The sequence below is a fragment of the Sebastes fasciatus genome, chromosome 16 (assembly GCF_043250625.1).
Source record: "Sebastes fasciatus isolate fSebFas1 chromosome 16, fSebFas1.pri, whole genome shotgun sequence".
NCBI lineage: Eukaryota > Metazoa > Chordata > Actinopteri > Perciformes > Sebastidae > Sebastes > Sebastes fasciatus.
This window is the reverse complement of record NC_133810.1, coordinates 20431088-20459044: the sequence shown is the minus strand read 5'-3', so window position 1 is coordinate 20459044 and position 27957 is coordinate 20431088. Positions and strand designations below refer to the sequence as shown.

At 40.3% G+C, this 27957-nt stretch overlaps 2 protein-coding genes across 10 annotated transcripts; one reads left to right on the top strand and one right to left on the bottom strand.

Annotated features, from left to right (window-relative positions):
• Positions 1-130: 130 nt before the first annotated feature.
• tmigd1 (transmembrane and immunoglobulin domain containing 1) lies at positions 131-22202 on the bottom strand. Of its 6 annotated transcripts, none has more exons than XR_012590209.1 (7): positions 6306-6532; positions 4066-4150; positions 3611-3901; positions 1778-2065; positions 1573-1676; positions 1249-1490; positions 131-1009 (listed from the first exon to the last, which is right to left on the bottom strand). XR_012590209.1 is itself a non-coding variant. In XM_074610150.1 (7 exons), exons 1-7 carry the CDS (start codon positions 22074-22076, stop codon positions 1479-1481), a joined length of 831 nt encoding a protein of 276 aa, XP_074466251.1. In that variant the 5' UTR covers positions 22077-22202; the 3' UTR covers positions 131-1478. The 6 variants fall into 6 exon arrangements, 3 of the variants coding, with proteins under 3 accessions (XP_074466251.1, XP_074466252.1, XP_074466250.1); XR_012590208.1 differs by having other exon boundaries at positions 131-996; XR_012590207.1 differs by having other exon boundaries at positions 1261-1490.
• slc47a1 (solute carrier family 47 member 1) lies at positions 9922-27107 on the top strand. 4 transcript variants are annotated; one of them, XM_074610143.1, is made up of 17 exons: positions 9922-10200; positions 10551-10652; positions 14256-14324; positions 14443-14591; positions 15452-15494; positions 16630-16674; positions 18862-18959; positions 19658-19755; positions 19927-20040; positions 20630-20697; positions 22090-22198; positions 22437-22512; positions 22596-22665; positions 22786-22918; positions 24547-24641; positions 25036-25140; positions 25787-27107. In XM_074610143.1, exons 1-17 carry the CDS (start codon positions 9991-9993, stop codon positions 26168-26170), a joined length of 1968 nt encoding a protein of 655 aa, XP_074466244.1. In that variant the 5' UTR covers positions 9922-9990; the 3' UTR covers positions 26171-27107. The 4 variants fall into 4 exon arrangements, with proteins under 4 accessions (XP_074466244.1, XP_074466243.1, XP_074466245.1 ...); XM_074610142.1 differs by having other exon boundaries at positions 25784-27107; XM_074610144.1 differs by having other exon boundaries at positions 25805-26754.
• Positions 27108-27957: the final 850 nt, after the last annotated feature.

Sequence of the window (27957 nt, the reverse complement as noted above, 5' to 3'; positions counted from 1 at the left end):
GTTGGGCACAATTGTAACTAACTGAAAAGCCTGACACAGGAAGGGACCAAATAAATAAAGTTTTGACTACAGATTTAAAGCTGAAGGTATAGCCAGCAGCTTCTTTCACAATAAAAGCCTTCACTCAAGCTTGTTTTCATAGTGTTTATTTTGTGCACACTTTGTCAAAAGTGCTACCATCCTCGTTTGGTATTGCACTGTTTTATGTGAACCTGTTAAGTGTTTCTTTATTGGTAAGAGCACACAGATGTAGACCTTGAACCTCATGACATGGTTGTCCCTGTTCTTTTGTCTCATCAAGAGTAAATGTATAACATGGTTTTAACAAGCCTTGGTTGTATTGTTGAGTCAGGAGTTAAAGTTCAGTGCAAATGTGGAAAAGAAGGTGGTGAGGAAACAAAAAGCACTTTTATTGCAAAGAATTAACAAGAAATGTGCAGTGGTGCATCACACTATGAGAAGTAACACGTTTAAGGATGATCTCAAGGTCGTATTGCAAACGTCATACATCGTCCTGCCATAATCAACAGATGATACAGTGGATAGCATGCTACATTTTGTAAGATTTTTATGGACATTTTAAGAAGAATTTGCTTTTTTGCCGAGAGTTAGATGAGCACCCTTACCAAAAAGAAGTTTATTCAAGTGTGCTATTAGTATACTTCTTTTAAACTTAAGATAAGAGAGTATACTTTCAGATTAGTTTTTATGTACTTATCAGAGATATACTTAAAAAAGTATACATAAGTATACTTGGCTCATACTGACAAGTATACAGAAAAGTCTAAGTATACATGGCTTATAGGCCTACTTGTACTTAATCTTTTGATCGACACATACTTAAGAAAAGTATAATTAAGTATTCTTGCCTTATAGGCCTACAGAAACGAATACTTGGCTTGTAGTTGTGCTTACTTTTTGATAGAGTAGCCTATGAAATTGTGTGACTGTCTGCATGGTAAATATGAAGCTACCACCAGCAGCCCGTTAGCTTAGCTTAGCACAAAGACTGGAAATAGGGGCAATAGCTTCCCTGGCTTTGTCCAAAGGCAACAAAATCCACCCACCAGCACCTCTAAAGCTCATTGTTTAACAACCGTACCGTATATTTTGTATGCTTAATCTGTACAAAAACCCACACATTGTGGTTGTACGGTTGTACGGTTAGCCTACCTGACAGAGTCAGGCTAGCGCTAGCAGTTTCCCTTTGATTCCAGTCTTTGTGCTAAGCTAAGCTAAACTGCTAGCTTCATATTTAACAGACAGATAGAAGAGTGGTATTGTTGGTTTTCGACCTCCCTTCATGAAGGCAAATAAGCACATTTCCTGAAATGTCATAACAATCTTTAAGACAATGTTAAATATGATAAAAAATTAGTAAATGGGTAATCACAGTCTCATGCACACAAAAAAAGAGTTGTGATGTCTTCATGCCTAGCTTCTCTCATTTGGTGAAGATCAGTTTCTTTGGGCACAACCTACTTGCAGCACTGTCAAAAGAGAAATAAAGCATTAGGAGGTTCAGTTTGTAGTGAGTCAGGCTCAGTCTTATACGTGTGTTTTGTGTGTTACCTTTGTAATTTTGTTCCATCGTGAAGCAAGGGCAAGAATCACAGTAAGGCACACCACCACCAGACCTGCTATCATGGGCATCAGTGGGAACTTCAGTGTCTTTTCTACAGATGAGGAGGAAGACCACGATCAACCCACTTTTTCATCACAGTGACTGACTGATTCATCATTTCATGTGCTGATTACACTGATTGTGTGAGCTGACCTGTTACTGTGACACTGAATTGCTTGCTGTGACCTCCATAGATGGGAGACTTCGCTGTGCACTGATACGTGCCTTCATGCAAGCTTTTCTCCACGCTGTTGGTGGTTAGCCGACTTGTAAAGCCATCATTGGTCACTGAAAAGCCACCTGCTAATAGATCCACTGCGCTTCCATTAAGTGTCCAAGACACGGATAAGACAGGTGGATTGGCCCAGATATCACACTGCATCACTAGCACTGCCTCTTCTTCTACTGCAACCTCCTCTGACCCAGAGAGCTCGGGGCGATCTGAAGAGGAACGTCACAGAGAAAATGTTTTACGTTAACCTTTAGCCAGCAGTTTTAGCAGTGCTAACAGCATTCTTCTATGGATGACATTGATCCAAATTGACAAAAATATGTTTTAAATTGGCAAACATCATATGTGTGATTCATGCCACAATACAAACGGGATAAAAAAATGATTTGTCTCTCACTGTTGACTACCATATATATTTTTTCCGAAATAAGGTCACATGGGGTCCACCGGAAGGGGCGGGACTTCGCCTCTCTATATACAATCTATGGCCCTGTTCAGACCTGGTATTAACATGCGTCCTCAGTGATCGGATCACAAGTGGACAGCTTTAAGTACAGGTGTGAACACACTCAAGACACATTGAGGACGCATTGAGATCGGATCTTCCAGACTACATTCAGAGGTGGTCTGGGCCACATATGACCACATTCTTTTAGCAGTGTGTACGTGAATGCGTCCTGGGCCACATTAAGGACCTCCTACTCATCTGATGTCCAGCTGGGATCCGCGGCCCTCAGGTGAATTAAACAGGCAGACACGGGCGCTTGTCAGCATGGAAACGGCCTCTGTGCTCTACTGTATGTAGACTAGGCACGCAAAGTGCATTATTATCATACTGTTGGAGATGTGTTGGTGTTTTCTGTTCCGCTGCTTTGCGCGGAGCTGACACCCGACCGCCCGCCTGTTCTCTGTCCTCCCCGGCTCTCTGGAGCACTGTACCCCGCTGTGGTCTGGCATAAACAGCGGTGCCAGCACCGGAGGTCCCTGGGGACCGCCGCGCTGCCGGTGCCGGCACTGCTGCTTTTGCCACAATGATACAATAACCTTTTATTTGATGTTAATACAATGTACCAGAATTAACAAATATGTAGGATATTACTACATTCATGTAATATTACGTCAAAACAGCTGCTGTATTAGCCGTGTGTTTACTACTAATAATAATAATAATAAATTGGACTTATATAGTGCCTTTCAGAAACCATAGGATGCTTAACTACGTGTTATTTTGCAAATTGGGCGGGGAAGTGAGATCACAAGGGGCCACTGAAGACGCATTCTAATGCTAGGTATGAATAGACTTACTTAAAGCTGTCCACCTGTGATCGGATCACTGAGGACACATGTTAATACCAGGTGTGAACAGGGCCTATGTCTCAAAGCACAACTGCGCCTATAAGCACAGCCACACTGGTGGCTCCTTGAAGCTGTACTTAGGCATGTTAGCATACATGCTAGAACAAAACACAATGTTGTAGAGCTGAGGCTCATGGCAATGTCATTAGTTTTGCAGATATTTGGTCATAAAGCAGAATTAGACAAAGTGAAAACTTGACCTGGTGGTGGCACTAGAGGAAAAGTCAGAGGAATACAGTGGGATTCCGTGTACCATGAATATCTATACAACATTTCACAGCAGTCCTTTCAATAGTTGTTGAGATATTTCAGTGTGATCCAAAGAGTGGCTAACCTAAAAGCTTTACATTAGTTATTAGTTACTAGTATTTTATTAACATTTATTTGAAGGGACTCACATGTGACATTCAGGGTGACTGAAACCGTAACTGTAGCATTTTTGCTCAGGTGGCAGGTAAATGTGGCACCATTGTCTTCATAGATGATGGGTGTAACACACACGCTGCTGCGACCTTTCTTATTTCCTTCTGTCAGACTGATGACAGCGCCATTCCTCTTCCACACCAACTCTTCATCAGCCTGAGTCTCATTGCCGCCGTCAGACTGACAAACCAGAGACACGGTCTTCTCCAGCTCTGTCTGTATAACACCCTCACTGTTGACTTCTGGGACAGACTGGATCTTGACACCTTAGGAAAAGAAACGGGGGAGAGAGTTGAAACTTTAAGGGATGGCTGAGTGAAGCAGTGAAAGCTATAGATTGCACAAAAGTTTTTTTATGGGAATAATTTAACTGACAGAGACAAGTCAGTTAAATTCTTGGTGACCAGACTTGCAAACCAGGCAGGCTTACCTGATGTCTGGGTTGCACAGTACAGGAGCAAATGGAGAAGAAGGGGTCTGAACATCAGCTTCATTTTACTCTTCCTTGGATAAACCTAAATGTGAGGGAAAGATCATCAGAAAGAGCCTTCATACAGATGTGTATTAGTGTATCACACATTTTTATCTGTTAAAAATGTACCTTAAAGGAAATTTTGTCAAGTATTTAATACTCTCATCAACATGGGAGCGGACAAATACAGTATGCTTGCTCTCATTTTCTCATTTCGGAAATGATAATATAGCATCTTTCCTCAACCAAAATGTAGCCCAAAGTCCAAAGTAAATTATTAATTTAGCTCTGTTTTTCATTTCTCGTTGGCTTAAAAAAACAAGTCTGTCAATCGATTAAAATATCTAATGGTTAATTGCAAATTAATCGCACATTCTTTATCTGTTAAAAATGTACCTTAAAGGGCGATTTGTCAGGTATTTAATACTATTATCAACATGGGAGGGGACAAATATGCTTGCTTTATGCAAATATATGTAAATATTTACTATTGGAAATCAATTAACAACACAAAACAATGAAAATATTGTCCAGAAACCCTCACAGGTACTGCATTTAGCATAAAGAATATGCTCAAATCATTACAGGCAAACTGAAGCCCAACAGGCAACAATAGCTGTCAGTGTGTCAATGTGCTGATTTGACTATGACTTGCCCCAAACTGCATGTGATTATCATAAAGTGGCCATGTCTGTAAAGGGGAGACTCGTGGGTACCCATAGAACCCATTTTCCTGCATCTTGGGGTCAGAGGTCAAGGGACCCCTTTGAAAATGGCCATGCCAGCTTTTCCCCGCACGTTTGATGTGTTATTTAACCTCCTGGTTGAGGAATGGATCCCACAGCAACGTGTGATCTGGTTGGTGACCAGCATGAGGAGGATGTGCCAGGCTGTTGTGGCTGCGTATGGATCTTCCACCCACTACTTAGGCTCCTGACGGTGTATTAAATGAATAAAGTGTTTTATTCGTTCCTTGTTACTGATAGAGAGTTCAATCATCCAATCCACCAAACAACTCAAAACAATAGTCAATTCCAACATGAGAATACACTGTTTACCATTGGCAGAGCATTTTGGCAAATTTTTCTTGGGCGCTACCCACATAATCAGCTGTGCTGCTCATCCCACAAACGCATGATCCTTACAAGTTGGACATCATTGTGAAGGTAAATAAACAGGCTTTCCAACAATGTAAAATACAATGCCAATTAACATTGTAACAACAGAGAAATAATCGACCAAACACAAATTTTCCGAACTTTTTTTTCCCAGTTTTATGTTTTATGTAAAGCACTTTAAATTGTTGCTGAAAGGTGCTATACAAATAAACTTGCCTTGCCTGATATTCTGAGTTGTTTTTCTCCACCTCATTAAGCTACCAACATCTGTGACACAAACACTTCACACATTAATCATTTGTGTTTTTACCCTCAGTATAATTTTCCAATTTACTTCCTCTCTTTCAGTCGATCTAAGTTTCTTTGCGAGCCAAACCTTTCTCCCGTCTCCTCGTCTAATAGGCCAAAAACAATCAAATTGTTATACAAGCTTAGAGAATACAAATTCAAAATTTGTCCACAAGTGATTTTTAGAGATGATAATGGATTGTTTTTAAGCATCAATTTAGGAGTACAAAGTCTGGAAAATGCTGTGTGCATGGCTTTTTTTGTAAAACATAAAAAACCTGCCATCTCATAGATTTTTTGAGATAATTTATGCTTTTAAATATTACACTCAGCAATTTGGTACAGTTCTACTCGTGTATACGCCAGATCCCGTTCATAATATCTGTAATATTTAAGCATTAAAGAAAATATAACCTTCTTGTGTCCAAGAAAAGAAACCAATTTGTTGTTATATTATAACCTCGCCAGTGTTTGTTTTACCATGATTCTGAAGACTAAATTTAGAAAAACCTGCTTGTTAGATCTGCTGTAAAATCATCCCTTTGGATAAAAGTGTCATATAAATGCAGTCCATTTTTCTTAAAGGCACAGTTTGTTGTTGCTGGCACTTATTACTTGAAGTTAATAGCAAAGTAATATGTGATTGCAGTTTGCTTAAAATAAATAAGAGTAACTATTTCTTCTCAAGTCATACAACAACACAGTAGCAATGCTCTCTGGGTTTATACCCATAAAATAAACTATGTAAACATGTGAATAACATGTAAGACAGTGCAAACAGTTACCTCTTACCTGACAATTATTATTTCTTCTTGTTCCTTGTCTGTGTTTTCTTTGTGATGTTCCCTGTGTGTGAACATGAGAATGTGGAGGACTGTTCAACTCTTCAGTAGCTCTTTTTATATGCTTCGCTGTGAGGACACTTTTATAACTCCCTTCACTGTTTCTCAATGACTTTCTCATCATTCTGCTTCCCTGTTCCTGCCAACACCCTTTCCATCCTCCCACCCCTGATTCTTACTTTTTTATTGTTGCGTACTTATAATGTGCAAACACAAGGACACTTTTTTATTGGCTGTAGTCATTACAATGGCACTAAAACTTCTAGGGTGTGGATCTAAGGATTAAATTGCATGTTTTACGTGTTCTTTTCATATGGCTTTTAAAGCCCATAAGATATTGATAATGCAATTTTCTAATGGGTTTGACAATATAGGCCTATTTTGTTATTTGTTGATAAAGCAAGTCACTGTCTGCCATTTTTTCCATGTATATAAACTAGGGCTGTCAATCGATTAAAATATTTAATCGCAATTAATCGCATGATTGTCCATAGTTAATTGTGATTAATCGCAAATTAATCGCCCATTTTTTATCTGTTATAAATATACCTTAAAGGGAGATTTGTCAAGTATTTAATAATTTATTTACTTTAATACTTATCAACATGGGAGCGGGCAAATATGCTTGCTTTATGCAAATGTATGTAAACTCAGAAAAAAAAGTTTGGAAATTTGTGTTTGGTTGATTATTTCTCTGTTGCTAATTGGCATTGTATGTCACATCGTTGGAAAGCCTGTTTATTTACCTTCACAATGATGTCCAACTTGAAAGGATCATGCATTTGTGGGATGAGCTGCACTGCTAATTATGTGGGTAGCGCTCAAGTAAAATTTGCCAAAATTCTCTGCCAATGCTAAACAGTGTATTCTCCTGTTGGTATTGACTCCTGTTTTTAGTTGTTTGGTGGATTGGATGATTGAACTCTCTATCAGTAACAAGGAACAAACAAGACATATTGGCAATTTTACACTTTATTAATTTAATACACCGTCAGGTGTTTGTTCCTTGTTACTGATAGAGAGTTCAATCATCCAACCCACCAAACAACTCAAAACAAGAGTCAGTACCAACAGGAGAATACACGGTTTACCATTGGCAGAGAATTTTGGCAAATTTTATTTCGGCGATACCCACATAATCCCTATAAGTTGGACATCATTGTGAAGGTTAATAAACAGGCTTTCCAAAGATGTAAAATACAATGCCAATTAGCATTGTAACAACAGAGAAATAATTGACCAAACACAAGTTTACAAACTTTTTTTTCAGAGTTTATATATTTATCATTGGAAGTCAATTTCCAACACAAAACAATGACAAATATTGTCCAGAAACCCTCACAGGTACTGCATTTAGCATAAAAAATATGCTCAAATCACAACACGGCAAACTCAAGCCCAACAGGCAACAACAGCTGTCAGTGTGTCAGTGTGCTGACTTGACTATGACTTGCCCCAAACTGTGATTATTATAAAGTGGGCATGTCTGAAAAGGGGAGACTCGTGGGTACCCATAGAACCTATTTACATTCACATATCTTGAGGTCAAGGGTCAAGGGACCCCCTTGAAAAGGGCCATAACAGTTTTTCTTCACCAAAATTTAGTGCAAGTTTGGAGCGTTATTTAACCTCCTTCGCAACAAGCTAGTATAACATTGTTGGTACGTATTGATTCCACAGGTTTTCTAGATTTATATGTCAGTATCTTCACTCTAGCTTTAAAACTGTGTCCGCTACAACCTAAAAATCTCATGTGTCGTTAGTATTTTAAACAGCTACTTTTGTTAATCTGATATATGTGGTGTTTTCGGACCAGGACTTTTTACTTGTATTTACTTTAGCCAGGTGTGTGCATGTTTCCAACAGCCCTCCCTCTCTTACCCACTAGAGAGAGGCATTGACCAGCTGAAAGGGTTCCTTCAGCTGCAGGTAGTTAATGAGACCTACGAGACCTAAGCTGGATGTGATGAAAAGTGGAACTCTGATGAGCTCAACCTGGGCACAGGATATGATGACCAGAGATGAATGGCTATAACGACAGCTGACAGCAGCAGAGAGGAGAAAATAATTAAAGTTTTTCTCTCTGATCGGGATTAAGTCAAAATCTGGTTGGTTTCACTAAAAGAGTGAACGCCCATAATCAGCTGATTGAGAAGAAGCAGGAGAAGAGAGAGATAATTGATTATGAATGAAGCATAAAGATAGTCTTCCTGATTGAACTTACGCTGAGCTTCATTTATCATTATTGCTGTTACTACTTTTATATCACATGTTGATTTCCCTTTGTCCTGTCTCAACCCTGAGCACACATTTTAAGCTTCTTAAAATGATAGGCCTGTATCTGCTAACCCCTTTTTTCACTCTGACAGTTTCTACTTGCTCTCAAAAAAAAATCCCTTTTGTGATTTTGACTGAGCATAGAAAGTGCCAGTTGTATTAGTCATGCCTCCCTAAGACATCCAACTTCCTTGCTCATGTATTTGCATTTGATAAAGTGAATTTTAATGCTTTGGACTTTTTATAATCGGCACATGATATTCAGTCTAAAAAATGTTTTGGTGTGTGGTCAGATCAAACATTAGCAGCAATTGCAACATAGTTGTGCGGAAAGAATACGCTCTTTATGTGAAGTTGCACAATTGACTACCTAGTAACCTATATACTTGATAGACACATGCAGGGGTCTCCTGTTTCTCACCATACACACACACCTGTAACCTTTTCAGCTGTATGTGTAAACTGATAGCTGCTTGTGACCTCATTTGGCCATGCTGTTATTACAAATGATGCATATCAACTGTCCTGAAACTGTGTCTTTTCTGAGAGGCTAAAGATAAAGATCGCTGATTAAACCCATCCTGCTGCTCAGTCACAGTCATATATTAACATGTAAGTTGATGATACCTGTAGATGTTGGTAAATAAATGTTTAAGTTGCAGAGTTCTATCAGGAGAAACTTGATGAGTGCAGGTTTGTGTGCACACGTGTTTGTGTATGTCACAAGTACGTGAGGAGGCCAACCCCAGGGGTAAGGACTGTGGTCAAAGTACAATCAGATGCAGATAAGATCAGTTGTTACACACAAACATGAACAGCATGACTGCCCCGTAATAAAACGAATCAAAGCCTGCAGAGTGTGTGCCATCAGAGCACTTTGTGTACACAGTGCAAACAAGCATTCCTCATCAGATTACTACTGAGACCAGCAAGACCACACACACACACACACATCAAAACATGCTAATGAAACAGGTTCACAAAGCACGCACTCACGGTATAGGCTATACACTACAAATACTCAGAAACACAGTATTCCCCTCCCTACCAAGAAACATTCATCAGCCCTGCTTTGACCATTGTATTCACAAATAAAGACTTTCCACTCCTTGTGTCACTCCCTCTGTTTTATGTTCCTCTCTCCTTTTTCATTCTCTCACCTCCCTCCTTCTCCAAACCATAGCATTCAATCAATAACTTTGAAGAAGTGCATGTGGTGTATTTCTAAACCCAGATAGACCGAGGACGCCCCTCCTTGCTCTCTCTTACGTCACTCCCTCCCTCCCTGCACCCTCCCTCCTTCGACCCTTAGCTTTTCTCACTTTCCTCTCCCTTCTCTCTTCTTTTTCTGTGTTTAAATGGAGAAGCTAGGATCCCCAGAACCTGCACACCCTTTGCCGGGTGCAAGGCCCGCTGCTGGGGTTTCTGTTGCCAAGACGGTAGGCACTGAGGGAGACGAGGCGACGGTGGTCAGCTCCAAACTGTTTCGGTGTGCGTGTGTCAGACGTTGGCTACCACTGGCCTACAGAGAAGAACTCTACCAGGTCTTACGGCTCACGGGCCCACTGGTGAGTAGGGGAAAGTTGAAGTGCTGATGGGGGGTTGGTATGTTATTCACACAGAGCCACGACTGTTAGGCTATACATTTGGCTCCTATAGCCAGAGGTACTGTTGAATGTTACAGACTACAGTCAAACAGTGCAATCAATTACCAGTTCTAAATTATAATATGCAAATTGATCAAATTGTGCTTATAGTGTTTCTTAGTGCAAACCTGTCTGCTTGGTGATTTCGCAATGCTGCGCTCTAACTTCAAACTTCTTCACTGAGTACAGATAAGCTGTCAGTAATAATTGGCTGCATCAGTTTCACCTGATCAATGATGGGCTGTTTGTCTTCTTTGGGTTTGTTTCTGCAGCTGCTGTCTCGGAAACTGAACTTCCTCCTGCAGTTTGTTACCACCATATTCTGTGGTCACATTGGCAATGCAGAGCTGGCTGGATACGCACTGGCCTCAGCGGTACTATTTTTATTCCTTTGTAGACTAATTGATTTAACCTACTGCAACTAAAGTACTACAACTACTACCACTACTCTTTCTACATACTGTACTACTTCTACTGCTGACAGTACTTTTCTCTACTATTCATCATTAGAATATCTGAAGTATTCTGTGTGTGTGAGATGATGATGCTCATTTTGTGCACCTTTAAAGCAGCAGTAGGTAGAAATGGAGCAAATATGATTTAAAGTAGTTATTGTTATAAAACGGTAGTGCATGAAACAGGTAATCTGAAAAAAAATCATGTGCCTCTGTGTCCTCCGGTGCTCCTAATGGCATCTGCAAGATTTCGTAGACCAGAGGAAAACAACCAATTATAGCCGAGCTGGAGTCTTGCCGTCTCTGAGCAGCTGTCAATCAATCGCAAACAAAACAAAACGGTCAAACTCGGCAGCGCTGATCAAATATGAATCAATATTCTGTTACTGTAATGGCAATTTCTCACTTCTAATGTTTTCAGAAACATCTTGTAATGTACTGTTTAGCTGTAAAATGAGAAAGTTTGTGACCCGGCCGCCATGTTGAGATCAGTTAAGGAAATACCAAGCACCGCCCACCAGCCAGAGCAAGCTGCGCTGCTCTCACTCACTCTCATGCTATTTTCATGAATATCTTATCCTGACTACTAAGCTCTGATAGGTCGACTGTAGGGGTGTAACGATACGTTTTTACAACGATAAGATACAATACGATTTCCACGGTTCCGATACGATTCAGGACGATATTTGGCTCATCTAGAGCAACACGATACGATACGGTACGATTCAATGATTTGAAATCGATACAGTAACTTTTTTTTGCCAAAAATTCAGTCAGTTTGACTGTGAAATAAATAGCTGATACAGTACAGTGCAGGCCAGGATTCCTGAAAGTTTTTCTTGTAAGGGAATCAGGGATAAATTAATTATGGATATAAACAAGTAAACAACGATTATTGGCAAATACATACACCTTTTATAATAAAATAATAAAAAGTGCAACTGCAGGACCCGCTGCTTCAGTTCTCAAGATACAAGGCAGTGCAATATTTAACAAAAAATATAATAAACCAACTTCTATTCAAGTTAAATGAACAGTGATTTAACCTGCTGCTTCTGTGCTCATTTTCAATATAAACGGTAGAGCAATAATACAGTGATCAACCGCTGATAGTGATCAAACAGCTGATAGTGATCAAATAGCTTGGGACACTAATCATTCCTATACGAACGCTGTTTAAATAATCTGCTTATAGTAATCAAGTAGTCCACCTGCAGTGTTCATTTGGGCTCTTTTCATACATGAAAACATACGGGAAAACATTTTAAAACTATGTTAGACTGACGTTAGTTGAATTTCTGTGTTGTTTTTTACTTTACTCCCGTCGTGATAATCTGCCGCGCGGACCGTCTGCTCTCCAGCTGGATCCGTGAGGCTGATGCTGCGTTTACATACAGTAGATATCATGACGGGAAAAGGTCATTTTCTCTGAATGAAAAACCGACAGTGCATGGGGGAAGCTCCTGTGGATGAAGCCGACAGCCTCCCGTCTCATGCAGACCGGTGCCCGTCTCCCTCCAGCCTCTACCAGGTGAGAGAGGAGGAGTCCAGATCTCCGTTCGTCTGCATGCACGCCATGGATGCGCGCTCGCGCTGCAGAGGGCAGAGCTGGCGCATGTCTGGAGAACCGGAGTAATGTTTAACATTTCTTTACTAATACAAGTGCTAAAAAACACTTTAATATAACGTTTGTCGTCCTTAAATACAAGGTGCAAATCCTCAGTATTGATACAATCGATTTTTGTGTTTCAAATCGAATTTATATCGATATAAGTCTCCTGTCAAGGACAACTTGCCGAGTACAGATCGATGTAGTTGTATCGCAGGAATATAAATCGATATATCAATATAGTAGATGAATGGTTACATCCCTAGTCGACTGTTTCTCCAACTGGCAAAAACATCTGTCAATGAACACAACAGACCTACCGTATTGGAATTGCTGAACAAATCTGAGGCGTGGGTGGCAATTCAGAGGTCTTGAACCAGGCTAGTGCGGTCTAACACATCAGTCTTCAGTTGGGTTGATATCTGGTTAAAGTCCATAGCAGATGATTCACAAATTGGCCATACTCATTAAGCCATTCAGCGACACCTCGTGCCTCGTGGCTGGTGATATTGTAATCCTGGAAGAGACCATTCATCAACCATAGACCACAGACCGTTTGGTAAATGGCATCATTGTTGCTTCCACTGACCCAAAGACTATTTGTTTATATTGGTCCCAGTATCAGACCTCTACAAAGTCATGGAAGCCAGCCACCTGAGATTGAAATCTTTTTTGCAAGACCTGAGACCAGCAGCAGACACATATAGAACAAAAAGACTAATTTAGTCACACCTGATTGATGCATATGGACAGCATCAGCCTTAGTTTGATTGGCCACTTTTGTCAAAAGGGGCCAGCTGAGGTGGTTCGGGCATCTGATCAGGATGCCTCCTGGACGCCTCCTTTTGGAGGTTTTCCAGGCATGGCCAACTGGTAAGAGGCTCCGGGGTAGACCCAGAACACGCTGGAGAGATTATATATCTCGTCTGGCCTGGGAATGCCTCGGGGTCCCCCAGGAAGAGCTGTAAAATGTTGCTGGGGAGAGGGACGTCTGAAATTCCCTGCTAAGCCTCCTGCCCCCCTGCCCCGGATAAGCGGAAGAAAATGGATGGATGGATGGATGGTTGTTTTTCGGTCTACCTGTCCAGGAACAGAAGCAAATTAGCTTCTAGCTAATTCTGGTGCAATTAGTTTTAATGTGTGCTGTCCCTGCAAAAATAAACAATAAAATAAATAAAAATAAATATCCGGCTCTCTTTGGCTTGCTAAATGTTGAACTCATTTCACCGCACACTTGTCTACTACTACTTTGGCTGTCTACCATTTGACGCTGGTCAAAATACAATAACGTTGTCTTGTGAGAGCATTGTGTGTTGGGAGTAACCACAGTTCATCGGAATTGTGAGAACAGTTGGCACTGAACTATACGGACCTACAAAGGAAAGTAATGAACTGAAATTGACTGACAGTTGCGGCAAGCTGCAGATCAGGGTGTTGATTCTCAGTGAGACTGGGTGTATCAACATGCACATTACAGGCGAAAATGATATTCAACGGACAAATTGGTGTGTGAAAAATTTCAAAAATCTCTGGATTCAGACATGAAATCCTAAAAAGACTGAAATCTTTTTAGATGGGATAGAATCTCAGGGGTGAAACGGGTTGACATCCAGGATCAGTCTCATATCTCCAGTTTTCTTGTGCACAAGAGCACAGCCCTCTATCTTGATTTTGGAGAGACTACAGAAATAGCTGCTTCCTAAATGTCCCGGTGCAGATCATAACGGACTGAGCTAGGACACAGTGACACTGAAGTGAATAAGCCTGTTGAAATGTTGGGGTAAAATCGTACTGGGCAGGCAGGGCCCCTTCCTACTCACTGGTTTAGATTTTAGGGAGATAGCAGCACATCTTAGATTGCACTTACAGTTTTTGTTCTCTGGTTTTCTTGTTTTTGATTCTCCACCTCTCAGACCATTAACATGACCACATCTGCAACAGGCTATGGCCTTGCCCTGGCGTGTGACACACTTATTTCTCAGGTGAGAATTGTCTATTATGATGTCCTAATTCTTACTGGGTATTATCTACAGAGAGGTTCACATTTTGAACCTATTGTAATCAGATTCAGTTCTCTTTTGTCTCATTTGTGTTTTGCAGACATTCGGCAGTAAGAACATGAAACGCGCGGGAGTAATTCTCCAGAGGAGTACATTGATCCTGCTGCTGTTTTGTCTGCCCTGTTGGGGGCTTCTCATCAACACTCACAAGTTGCTGCTCATTTTGCACCAAGGGGAGGAGGTGGCGAGGTAAATTCACAGTTTATGAAACTGATTAATACCTTATATGTGTGTGTGTGTGTGTGTGTGTGTGTGTTCTGCATATATGTGTCAGAGAGTGTACAAAATGCTGATGCTTCGCTGACAACCAACTGTCAGTTAGGTTGTCTTTTAAAGAAAATAAACAAGACTCATATCTTCATTTTTAGTGCCATGGGTGTTATTCTTATCAGTGGTGTTACTGACCTCCATATATTGTATTATTCCAGGTTAGTGGATTAGTGTGTATAGGGGTATTTTATGTGGGTGTGCTTAAGGTCATTTTTGTATATACATTTATGTAGGTATTTGTGTGAATATTGCGTATGCAGCTTTAGACACCTGGATATGTGATTCCACCTATAGTATGTAGTTAGATTCCTGTCTTTATTTATTTTATTTTGAGGAACTAAAGCAACTAAGCAGAAATTGAATGTCAACCGACACAAAGTTTTGACACTTCATATATACACTTGCAAAAAGAGGGGCATTTTCTATGTGTTTGCTCTACTAAATTAATATCAAAGAACGTATATTGCCAAGAAGTGAAAGTCAATTGTTCGTTCCATTGCAACATCAGCGCCCAGCAGCAAAGCTACGCTTCCGCCATTTTGGACTGAAAGGGGCTACCTGAAGCCAGTAAAATGTAGAAAGTGAGGTGAAAAAGTAAAACAAAATTATTTCTAATCTATTGTCATATTCTACCAAAATGGCCTGTGTTGAACAATAAAATATAAAAAATATAATAAGCGCTTTCAGTCCAAAATGGCAGCTGTTGTCAAAAAAACACAGGAGTTTCGTCTCTTTGCTTCTATATTCTTTGTTAATATTACTGTTTACCTCCCTTTCAGAATTGCCCACCTCTACGTGATGATATTTCTCCCAGCTGTTCCAGTGAGTGCACTGAACTGAAACATTAGTGTGGACAAAAATGAAATTTGTATTGCCTAATTTAATAAATGTTGTATTATGCAATATTCTACAGTTACTTGAGCTACAGAATTAGCACTTTAGGACATACTATAGGCTCTGTATTAAAAACCAAGAAATGCAAATCAAGTTTAGGTGCAACCAGTTCCCCAAAATAGGAAGCATAGCGGTGAATGAGGCAAGGAGTTTTGAGTTTGTGGTGATGTTTTCATCTGAAAACAATGATTGCACAACTCTGGTGACCAACTCAGTGACGACTCAAGAGTGAAGACTCAAAAGAGTGGACGTGTGTTCCAGTATTTGTCCTGTAAATACCAAAAGATAGTACTCTCTGGCCTTGTCTTCAAGCCATGCAGCGTGTTTTTTTGCACACCTAACCTGATCACTGTGAGTGATCTGATTAAGTTTATCTTAAAGCATTCACAGTGACCCAAATTCAATGTATATCTTTTTTAATGATAGTTGAAGGATGTGAGGTAACTAACAGGAAATATCTTAAGCTCTACAAAATAATAGTAGAGAAAATGGTGAAACTTCATTGTTTTTTTCTATGTTGATGGATTTACTCTGAATAATTTTTCCAACAGTGCTCGCCATGTCATTATCTGTGTATAAAAAAATCATGTTCCATCCAATTCTCTCCATGACCTCTCTGGTGCAGAAAATAAAAGTAATTAAGGAAAAGCAGGAGTAGCTGCAGCAATGGGCATAAAAACAGTAGCCATTTCTAGAAAGCAATGAATGCCTACAGTCCTTGCTAATATTCAAACCAAAGTGTATAAATGATACAGTGATTCTAAAGCAAGGCACGTCTACTGTCCATCATGTTGTGCTTACTGCAATTACCTCCTTAATTTGACTGAGATAATTCAGTTAGAGAGTGATTAGAGTAATTGTAATATTACCCCATTAATATGTTTTGATCATATTATTAGCATCCATGTTATCCTTGTTCAAACACAACAAAACATTCGGAAATTAATGAGCAGCATAGCAACATATATATCGACAGCTAAAAGCAGCAACAAAGTTGTGTTTGAGAATCCTGGCTGGTACCAGTTTTATTCTTTTATTTCTTCTCCTTTTGTCTCTGCTACAGGCCATGTTCCTGCACCGGCTGCAAGTTGCCTACCTACAAAACCAAGTAAGTTTATAAGAGGAAACACTTCTCCTGCACTGAATTTCAGTGGGTGCCCTGCCTCAAAAAACGGACTGCAATGTGTTCGTTTCCAGTGGCGGCCGGCCAATAGAGGGCCACGGGGCCTGGCCCCACCCACCTTGAGCCACCAAAAAAAAAAAATAATTATAAAATTATTAATTCTAAAAATTCTAAAAATTGTCAATATGTGTGTTTTTGACCTATGGAATATACCCGTAATATTTGTAAAATAGGATAACTGCGCCAAATATCTGCTTTCCTCCTTGAACTCTCTGCTAGTGCAGCTCTCAGCTGCTCTGCTGCACGTGCACTTTCTGGGGCCAAATGGATTTGGCCCAAGGAAGGCGGGTCTAATAAGCAGTACAGCCAATCACTGATTAAAGATATATGATTACAAGCATGAATGACATACAATTCATCCAATCAGCGCCGTAAAAAAGACTTCCGGGAGGGCCAAACTGATTTGGCCCATGGTGTGCGCGCACACGTTCACGTGTGTCTCTCTGTTCTCGTCAGGGCTCATGTCAGTTCTCGCGTGATCTTGTCTTCTCGTCTCTCGCTTCTCTCCACTTCTCTTCTCTCACAGCCCATTTTAACGGCATGACAATGGAACAGCCAAGCACTAGTAGCGCTACTCTTGCAAGACTCAAAAATAAATGATAAAAATGTAACTGCAAAGTAGTAATGCGTTTTTGATACCTTTTTTTGCATTGAATCGTACTAGGATGTTTGTTGAAATTGATTGGCCCTACCCAAAAAAAAATCCACCAGCCGCCACTGTTCGTTTCCCCAAAACAAATTCAGGAAATGGTGGCACCCCAGTGGTAAAAAAGAGAGAGAATCCCCTCATGTCTTGATCATTTTGATGAATTGTATTTGTGTTACGCCGTACCATGTCAGCAGTTTTGTCAGTCCATCATCAAAACATGAGATGATTCTTTTGCTTTTCTTTAGCCATGAGAGCGGATAAATGTATTCACACAACATTTTCTACAGACATTCCCAGACGTTGCATCCTATTGACCTTGATGATCATCTGACTTATCCTCTAGCGCCATTCATGTTCCCCTCAGGATGCAATAACTGTGGTGATCCAGTGATGGGAAGTTTTCCTCTAGCGCCACCATCAGGTCAAAATTCAATTTGTCAATACTTTAGTTTATGACCAAGTAGCTGCAAATCTAGTGACATTCACATCATCCTTAGCTATACATTGTGCTTAGTGCTACTTTGCAAATCAAGGCTGTCAAAGTTAAAGCGTTAACGCAAATTCATTTTAACACCACTCATTTCTTTAACGCATTAAGGCACCTTGCGATTTTGAGGTTGTAGCAGGCTTAGTTTTAAAGCTAGAGTGAAGATACTGGCATCATATGAAACTACAAAACCTAAGGAATCCATTAGTACCAACCATGTCATACTAGCTTGTTGCTAAGGAGGACCTAAAGATATGTGAATGAAAATAGGTTCTATGGGTACCCACGAGTCTCTCCTTTACAGACATGCCCACTTTATGATAATCACATGCAGTTTGGGGCAAGTCATAGTCAAGTCAGCACACTGACACACTGACAGCTGTTGTTGCCTGTTTGGCTTCAGTTTGCTACGTTATGATTTGAGCATATTTTTATTCTAAATGCAGTACATGTGAGGGTTTTGTCATTGTTTTGTGTTGTTAATTAATGTTCAATAATAAATATATACATACATTTGCATAAAGCAAGCAGATTTTCCCACTCCCATGTTGATAAGAGTATTAAATACTTGACAAATCTTCCTTTAAGGTACATTTTTTGAAGATGCAAAATGTTTGATTAATTTGCGTTTAAACGTGATTAACTATGGACAATCATTAAATTTAAATATTAATTAATTAATAATTAATAAAATAAAATATTTTAATAGATTGACAGCCGTAGTTAGCATGCTAACACGCTAAACTAAATTGATGAACATGGTAAAACTTTATATATGCTTAACATGCACATATACCACTTAGCATGCTGACATTGGCATTGAGCTCAAAGCCTCACCAAGCTGCCAGCATGACTGTAGCCTCTTAGTCTTGTTACTGGAATGCTGTTTGTTTCCTGAATGTGTTTGTTCATGCAGTTTGAATATTCACTCTACAGGATATCTGATTGTGGATTGCATGTCTTTTTTGTCTGTCAGGGGATCATTCTTCCTCAGATGTACACAGCAGCAGCAGCAAACATTTTTAACCTGGCGGCCAACTACATCCTAATTTTCAGCCTCGAGTTGGGTGTCATGTAAGTGTGTCATGCTGCTCCTCCTTACCTTTTCAGTTTCGATGGAATTTATGTTGCTAGATTTGGTATCAGGCCTCAAGTGCCATGACCAATAAAACATACTAGTTAAGCCTCTATAGCATTTAAAGTAGAGAGACTCTCTTTCTCTCTCCTGATCACTTCACTGTTGTCCATATAGGAGAGGGCTGGGGGCTAATGCATAGCCAGGAGTTTGGAAAGAAGAGGACAGGAGGTCAGAGAGCTCATTATCCATTTTAATCTATCTGAAAAGATTTGTTTTTTGTGAAAACAGAGCCAGCAGTACACTGATGTTTATTATTTTTGTACTGTATTTAGAGAGCGAGGCATTGTAGGGAAAGAAGAGAGAGCTCTGACAGGAGTTGATCCTGGTCCAGCTGGACAAACATTTTATTCAACAGGCAGTCCACTTAACCAATCAGGTCCCTGTGGTCGGGTCAGGTTTGTCCCTCCGCTTCCATATCAAGCATCGACTCCAAATTTGTAGGGCTTATTCTCAGACTCTTAGACATCAAGTGTGTTCAGTGTAAATTTAACTGTCTTGTTACTGACCTTTGACCCTTCAGTGTGCAGTCCTTCCCTGGCTTTGTCTAGAGAGAGAGGAATGGAGTCACAGTTAATGTAGACCATCACTAGACATCCTCCAATATAAAAAGATGTTCTATCATGTGTGTTTCCAGTGGGTCAGCAATTGCTAACAGCCTCTCTCAGATTGCCATCTGCCTGCTGCTGTTTGGCTACATCAGATGGAAGAAGCTCCATCAGCAGACATGGGGAGGTGAGTTACACACACAAATGTGAATACTAAATGACCAAATCAGCTGTTCTGCTACACATCCGGGCCAAATGACGCATGTAAGCAGTTGTGTTTTTACACTCTGTCTTCAAAAAACTGTCGTCCTCTACAGGCCATATTGAGTATAACCCTTCTGTGTGAAACTTTCTGCAGGCTGGTCCACTGACTGTCTGCAGGAGTGGGGCTCCTATTTGAAGCTGGCTATTCCCAGTGCATTCATGATCTGCTTTGAATGGTGGGTCTGGGAGATTGGAGGTTTCCTTGCTGGTCAGTGTTGCTTTTGAAATTTCTTTAAAGATGTAGGGCCAAAATTGTGTATGGATTTTGTCATTTTTTCCCCACAAACAAATACCACCAGAGTAACTGTAAAGATGCTCTATACAGTGACTTTAAAATTGATGTTTAAGAATATTCAGAAAAGTATTTAATTGATATTTCAAATATAAAACATATATAAAACATAATAATTATTTCCTCCTAGCTTTTGTTTGGTATTACCAAGTCGATGGACAAATTATGCCATACAAACAAAGTGAATTGATTTGTTTTACTGTAAACAGGCTTAAGTGTCCAATTTTGAATAAAGCAAACCACCTAAAACAAGGTATACAAGGTAAAGGCACAAAAAAATTCTATACAGTAACTGTGTGACCATAAATTCACCTTACTTTTTTGCCCAAATAAAATTCTGGTTTTGGACATGGACATCAATCCACCAGCATTATGCCGTTAATTGAAAATGAAGACAATAATCAAAATGTACCATACCAAAGACTGTTTGGTCAAACATCACAAGTTTGTCGGTGTAACTTTTTAAGTCTTTGTAAATGTCTGAATGTGACCTTTATCATATCAGGTATACTTGGAGAGGTGGATCTCGCTGCCCAGCATGTGATGGTGGAAATAGGAGAGATAACATTTATGGTATGCATCATCCAATGTGTTCACTGGAACATTTATGGACATATTATTATTTAACAATAATTCAGAATTTTGGGAAATGCACTGATTGACTTTAGATGAGAAGATCAATACCATATGTATATTAAAGGGACTGTTTGTAACTTTCAGAAATCCTTGTTAACAGCGACACCTGTGGCCGTGAAATCAACGAAAGTCAGCGTCGGGCTCGCACTTGCTCGCTCTAAATATACCTGAACGAGCGTCGCTCAAAACAGTGAGGCGACGCACGTCAGCTAAAACCACAATATCACTTTATATTTCAGCTGCTTGGCAGTAATGTTAGCTGACCAGACGAAGGTCTCTCCATGAACATGATTTAGATCTGATCCTAGTGTTGGCTTTTTCTGCCTAAGTGCAGGCTGAAGCAGCGGGGCTCTACAGCGTGTCTCCCTGCTCTCTCCGCCCGCAGCCGGAGAGAGCAGAGGAGACACCGGCACCCGGTCGGTAACGAGAAGACAACGTAACTCTCTGAAGAGCTCCGTCACTTCACAAGACACGGGAAACCTCTGTTGGTCTGGAGGAGCTGCAGCATTTATTTCTGCACAAACGTCCCCTGTGCATTCACTAGATATTCTCAGAGCTAAACTAACTCTTCTGCAGTGTGTAGTGAACACGCGTTCACGTCTAGAGGTGGAGGAGGCACGCGCTGTCTGAGTGAAGGAGAGCAGGCAGCGGAGACGAGGCTCCGGCCACACGCGAGCGCGCATATGCGAACGCGCATATGTGCCGACCCGCTACATTTATACGCTTAAAAAGTTACAAACAGTCCCTTTAAAGGGGACCTATAATGCTTTAGGGCGGTCCTGAATACCAATTTTTGGGCTTGAAGACTAAAAGCAGGGGGAAACAGCTAGCCTGGCTCTGTCCAAAGTTCAAAAATAGGACTACCATCACCTCTAGAGCTTACAGATTAACATGTTGTATTTTGTTTGTTTTATTTAGAAGTGGAAAAATTACAGTTTGTGGTTTTACAGCGTGTTACGTTGTAACTTGTTTCTTGTTACTACCGTGTCTATAGCTGGAGATAAACTGTTGTTCCTCAAGAAATAATTACAGCGCACAGCTCCCCTAAAATCAATATAATTTCTGTTCATGTGCAGATTTAGCAAGTGTTAGATGTGCTGGTAGGTTTACATTTGAACATTGGACAACTGTTTTCCCTTGCTTCCAGTCTTTAGGCTAAGCTAAGCTAAGCTAAGCTAAGCTAACTGCCACCTGGCTCCAGTGCCCTATTTCACACTCAGACATGACAGTGGTATCAATCTTTTCATCAAAAAGAAAGTGAATAAATGTATTTCCCAAAGCTGTGTAAGTCATTGTAACTCACCAAAAAGTAACATGGGGTCCTTGCAGTTCCCTCTAGGTGTCCAGGCAGCTGCCTGCGTGCGCGTTGGGAATGCTCTGGGGGCCGGGAACTATACCAGGGCCATAATCACCTGCAAAGTGTCTCTGGTTCTGTCAGGTATGAAGACACATATGCACGTATCTGTAAACACAAACATACATAATTAATATAATCAAAACCGTGTCCACTGAGAATTCTTGACTCTGATTGGTTGGCAGATAGCTCCTGTGAGAGCCATGCAACCGTAATTTCAAAGGTGTTTGATATTTTGTGAATCTGGACAAAAGTCATTCATTACAATCTTGTAACATACAACTTGTCAGGTATTATCACTTACGTAACGTCTTCGCTATAGGAGTGCTTGCTGTGTGCCAGGGTATCGTCCTCGCTAGCTCTAAGTCCGTCTTTGGCTACATATTTACCTCTGATGAGTAAGTTTCAGACCAACACACGTTCATTCCTGCATCCTGTAAAGACAACTCTGTTTTTGATGATCTTCTTCTACTGTCTGCAGAAACATTGTGGAGTTGGTCGCAGAGAGCCTTACAGTCTACACATTTCTACAATTCTTTGACGCTCTTCTGGTATGTTATTACAGACCAGAACAAATGTGCTCAAGTGTTCAAGTGTACACAGAGTTTGCTTGCTTGTTTTGTTCAATCAATGTCTCTTTTTTAGTTGCTTCAATCTGTGTGTGTTTTCAGTGTGTCTGCTCAGGGATTCTTATAGGATGTGGGATGCAGAAAATTGCCGCCTTGTCCAACCTGGTGTGTTACTACTGCATCGCTCTGCCAGTGGGAATCGCTCTGATGTTTGCTGCCAAGCTCAGAATATTAGGTAGTGTTTCCATCCTATTCTATTTCTGTATGTTTCTGCAAACAAGCTATGAATATGATCTTACACCAACCTTTACTGGCTCGGGGCCCAGCATTGCACTCCTCGTGATGGACAGTTTAAAAAAGCAGAAATATCTTTTTTATTCCACACATTCTTCTTTCTTGTCAAGACCTGGTGCCTACATTACCCGTAATGCAACTCGACCGCCGGCAGTTCGGTCGGAGATCCGGGTGTGTGGTGTACCAATAGCAACTAACATAGCCTCGAGTCGCTAGTGTGAGCAGAGAGAATGGGCTACAGAGATCGGGCTCACTTCTCACTTCTGTCTAACTGCACACCTCCAGATTTTTTTCATTTTTAAACTTGTAGTCTTCAACCTCAACCCCTTAGACTGTATATAAGAAGTGGATGTAGTCACGCTGACGTCACCCATTGGTTTGTGGACTACTGTTTCGAAACCTTGAGCTCAGCATTTTGGCCGTTGCCATCTTGGTTTTTGGCTGTCGCCATATTGTTTTTTTGCAACCAGAAGTGACACTAGAGGGTGGAGCCATTGACGACTTCAAATGAAACTCTTGAGTTTGTGTTTACAACTTGGGAAGACGTATACATGATATGCTTGGCGTTCAAGTGGTTAAGTCGTGAGAACACCACTGCTAACCAACAGCAGCATTAATGTTACTGTCGACGTCTAGAAGCCACAGAGGCTAACAATTTTGCAAGCTAGCAAGCGGGTAACATAAAGCAGGAATGACAAAGGCATAATGACAGAGGAAAAAGATGAGGCTGTTGGGAATATCAACATTTTCCTCAGACATTATAAAATTAGGAATAATTACAATATACGACTAAAATTACAATATATTCACTTATTATGTACTGAAAAATTAACTTCCATGGCCTCCGCCATTTCTGACAATGTTAACAAACATTTCACAACTTGTGAATTTAGAGCTTTCAGAAACTTTCCACTTACGAGGTCGTGAATACCACAAGAGGGGGGGGCGTACATATGGACTCGTCATGAATACGACCCAATTTGAAGGCACCAGAAGTACAACTGAAAGCTGACATTTTTCGGTGACCAAAATGTTAACAATTAACTTTCATGAACTGAAAACACACTGTAAAAGGGTTAAAGTTGTAAGACGAGAACATGGACAACTCCCAGGCCGGACAAGACTGTGGTATGATATAAGCGTGGCTCTGATTTAATATGCAGATATGCAATATGTTTGGAGTTCATTGTACCTGAGTGGATAATGTCTCTAGCATTCCCCTTTTTAACGACGCACGGCACGGTGTTGATGATCATTGACGTGTGTTTTTTAGTGAATTGTCTCGACAACAATCAAATGGATTGCCATGAAGTTTGGTACACACACACACTCATGTCCCCCTCTGGCCTAATAACTGTGGTGATCCGGACTTTTCATCTAGCACTTTCATCAGGTCAACATTTTAATTTTTCCAATAGAGGCTCGCATGGCTGTATCTTAGTCTTTTTTGTCATAAATATTAAGTATATCATTTGTTTTTCTTGTTAACCAATGTTCTTATAGTATGTAAGAAGTGAATACACTGTAGATAAGTCTTTACTGTGTGTGTATTTGTGTCCCTCTATTTAGGCTTTTGGCTGGGTATCTTTATATGTGTTTTCTTTGAGGCGGGTTTCTTCCTCTTTCTAATCTTCACACTCAACTGGAAGAAAGTCACACTCAAGGTAGGATGCTCTTATCTTTCTTTATACCACACATGGTATTTAAACCTTTCCAAAAAGGATTGAGGGCAGGAATTAGGATCAGAAAATGAAACTTACTATTCAGGAAATATTTTTGTTGTAATGGAGCTTCATCAGGAGGCAGAAAATGCTGGCGTAGTTATATCTCTAAACTCATTCACAATAAAAACATAAATGTTAGAGATGAACATTGCATAAACCCTCAAACATGCCACAAATCAATGCATTTTAATCTAAGAATTATTTTTGCAAGGAAAAGTTTATTTAGATGTAATATAATAGTTTTTGAACTGTGGATAAATGAGTTTTCTTTAACTGAATAAAAGTATATATCATTTTTATGTCTCTCATAAATCTCACTCTAATGTGTTTTCAGGCTCAACTGCGAGCTGGAAAGAAAGTGGTGGTGATACCAAAGCGTCCTTCTAGTACAATGCTGAATGAAGCGATGGTGCTGCACACTTCTGACTGCCCTAATACAGTAAGTGCACATGTATAGCCTACTATGTGGTGTGTTAAAGGAGCAATATGTAACACTGACAGCTAGCGTTTTAAATGGGTACTGCAGTCCAAATTCAAAACATTGGAGCCGTGGCCCGTCCGCTCCTCTGGTGTGACTGATAGCAGTTAATGTGTGTTAGCATCACGGCGTTAGCCTCTGACCAGCCGTAGTCGGAATCACTTCACCGACTGTGTGTCTCAAATAATCGCTGCCTTGATAACCCAGCTGCACACGGACCACAGAGAGATGTGCCGAGGCTTTTCTGGTCGGGTAGAATCTAACGTTAATGTTACCTCTGTTGATCCAGTTAGTTTGCTTGCTTACCAATTTGTTTATGTGGCAACCAAGTGTCTAAATGGGCAGTGGACGAGATCACACAGATCCAAAACAAAAACATACGTTCTGCACCAGAATGGAAATTTCAAAGGAGAACATACTGGCTGTAGCAATGTTGCCAGAGAAGCCAGTATTTCAACTTAGTGTGCTCTTAGCCTCTGATGACATATCATGGTCATTTTATGATTTATTACAGTAAATATACTACATATTGTTCCTTTAAGCGGGGTGTTCTCACTTCTTTGACTGTTTATCATACTCGAGTTACTCACATATTGATTGACAGCAGCATCTTTGCACCCTGAAGGTCCAGCTGGACAGCGAAGAAGCCCCAGTCTACAGTCCAGTCGACACCCAGGATCAGGAGCTGAATGCTGGCCATGATGCTGAGGCCAACAGCACAAACACAGGAGGAACTGAGGGGGATGCTGAGCAGAGCAAAAAGACTTCAAACACCAAAACTCAAGCGCCGCTTTCTGTACATGAGCTGATCTTGCGCCGGGGACTCGTCCTCTTGGTTTCAGTTATCATTTTGGTCATAGGTGTCGCTTTCCATATTGCTTTCCCTGCACCGGAGCCATCCGCCCAGAGCAGGGCCAATTTTACCCTGAACTGGGCTAATGACTCCACTCCTACACCGCTGGCTCCACTGGACCTGACCCCAAACCTCTGAGCTATCTTTGACCTCTGAATGTAGACATCTAGTGGTTGAACACAGTTTTCACAAACTGACAATCTATAAAAATTCATCTAATTGTAGACCTTGGTTGTTTTTTGAAAATCTACAGCCTGACACTGGCTACAGGATTTGCCTTGTGCGGAAGAAAATATGTCAGTGCTGCACTGCTTAGCAAATCCACAGAAAGCTGGAAGTAATATCAAATGAGGCTGAGACTGGCAGGATGAACAAAGGACTTGTTACAAAGTTCATGTTTTAACCTGCTCAGCCTGAGATGCTCAACTGGGACAACAAGACACATTATAAATCCCTCACTAAGAGACCACTTCGGCATCAAGGAACAGATGTTCTTCCACAGATAGCTTTTGATTTTTCCACTTATCCTCGTAGTGATTTACATTTTTCACTGTTACATCTTCCTTCTTACTGACCTTAAATCATGTTCTCGCATTTTTACTGTAAGATTGACTGATATCTGATGTAAAATTTACATGTAAATGTGATTGTACGTTACTGTGTTCATCACTGTCAGCCTTGACATTCTCCTAAATAATAAGCTAGTTATTTTTTTTTTACTGTATATCTATGGCCAATCATATAATATACTGCCATATGATAGCACCCTAATCGATACAAATTAATTTTAAAGTGTATAACAACTAAACTAACAACAGGGAAGCCAAAATATATTATTTCCCCAAGACATTTGTCATAGTCTGACCTGCCGACAAACTGAACTCTTCTTCTATATGTTCTTCTTTTTTTTCCGCCACCATCCGTCCTCTTTGGAGGACTAAATTTACTTATTTTTATTCTTTTTCAAATTAAAAGTCAATGAAGGAAAAGAAAAGTGATAATACTAATAATTGTCATAATCTTAGTCAAACAATATTACTTACAAATAAGCTGGCCAACTAGACAACATATAAGAGTGGACATGGACACATGTATGTAAACAGACTAATATCAACAATGACAGAAAAAAATTAGCTGACAGACATAGAACAGAGACATAGCAAATAAGGCCCTTTTTTCAATATGTTCTTTTAAATATGCATTTGAAGGGAAGAAATGTTGCCAGGGATTCAAAAATTAAACCACCGATTATTGAGGTGCTGCTGACGTCACAGCATCCAACTGCCGGCATACTGACGGGCAGACGATGGTACTCTTGGTCCTGCTAGCATGTAGATGGATTAGTAACTGAAGTAGCTACTTTCACAAGGTAGTCTCCACCTTTACCAGAAACACATTGTGTAAATGAAACTGCACAAAGAGAAGAAGCACCAAACCCAGATTTAAATTTCATCATGTTTTTTTAACCCTCTGAGACCCACCCGACCGACTTTACTGTCTTTCAGAAGCTCTAGCAGGTTTTAGAGCTGGAGTGAAGCTACAGATATCATATGAAACTAATCCATCCAATCATGTCATAATAGCTTGTCGCGAAGAAGGCTAAATAATGCTCCAAAGTTAGGCTAAATTCTGGCGAGGGAAAAATGGCATGGTCATTTTCAAAGGGGTCCCTCGACCTCTGACCTCAAGATATGCGAATGAAAATGGGTTCTATGGGTACCCACGAGTCTCTCCTTTACAGACATGCCCACTTTTATTATTTTTGCCTTCTAAAATTATGTGTTTGAATATTTCTGCATACTGGGGTCCCTAAACAGTCTTTATATAAATCAAATTATATAAATTGGTTATCACTGTAAAGCTGAGACTCTTGTGGATCCAATGAGCCCAATTGTATTCATGTGTGATGGTATTAGTCCCCATAG

Bases quoted from the DNA above. Each gene is read 5' to 3' on its own strand.
- tmigd1 (XM_074610149.1), bottom strand. From the start codon at position 6,479: ATGATGAGAAAGTCATTGAGAAACAGTGAAGGGAGTTATAAAAGTGTC. The intron at 4,151-6,305 runs GTAAGAGGTAAC...CCTCACATTTAG, and splicing joins GAAGAAATAATAATTGTCAG to GTTTATCCAAGGAAGAGTAA. The intron at 2,066-3,610 runs GTGAGTCCCTTC...GTTCCTCTTCAG, and splicing joins AGTCACCCTGAATGTCACAT to ATCGCCCCGAGCTCTCTGGG.
- slc47a1 (XM_074610142.1), top strand. From the start codon at position 9,991: ATGGAGAAGCTAGGATCCCCAGAACCTGCACACCCTTTGCCGGGTGCA. The intron at 10,201-10,550 runs GTGAGTAGGGGA...TTGTTTCTGCAG, and splicing joins TACGGCTCACGGGCCCACTG to CTGCTGTCTCGGAAACTGAA. The intron at 22,513-22,595 runs GTAAGTTTCAGA...TACTGTCTGCAG, and splicing joins TACATATTTACCTCTGATGA to AAACATTGTGGAGTTGGTCG.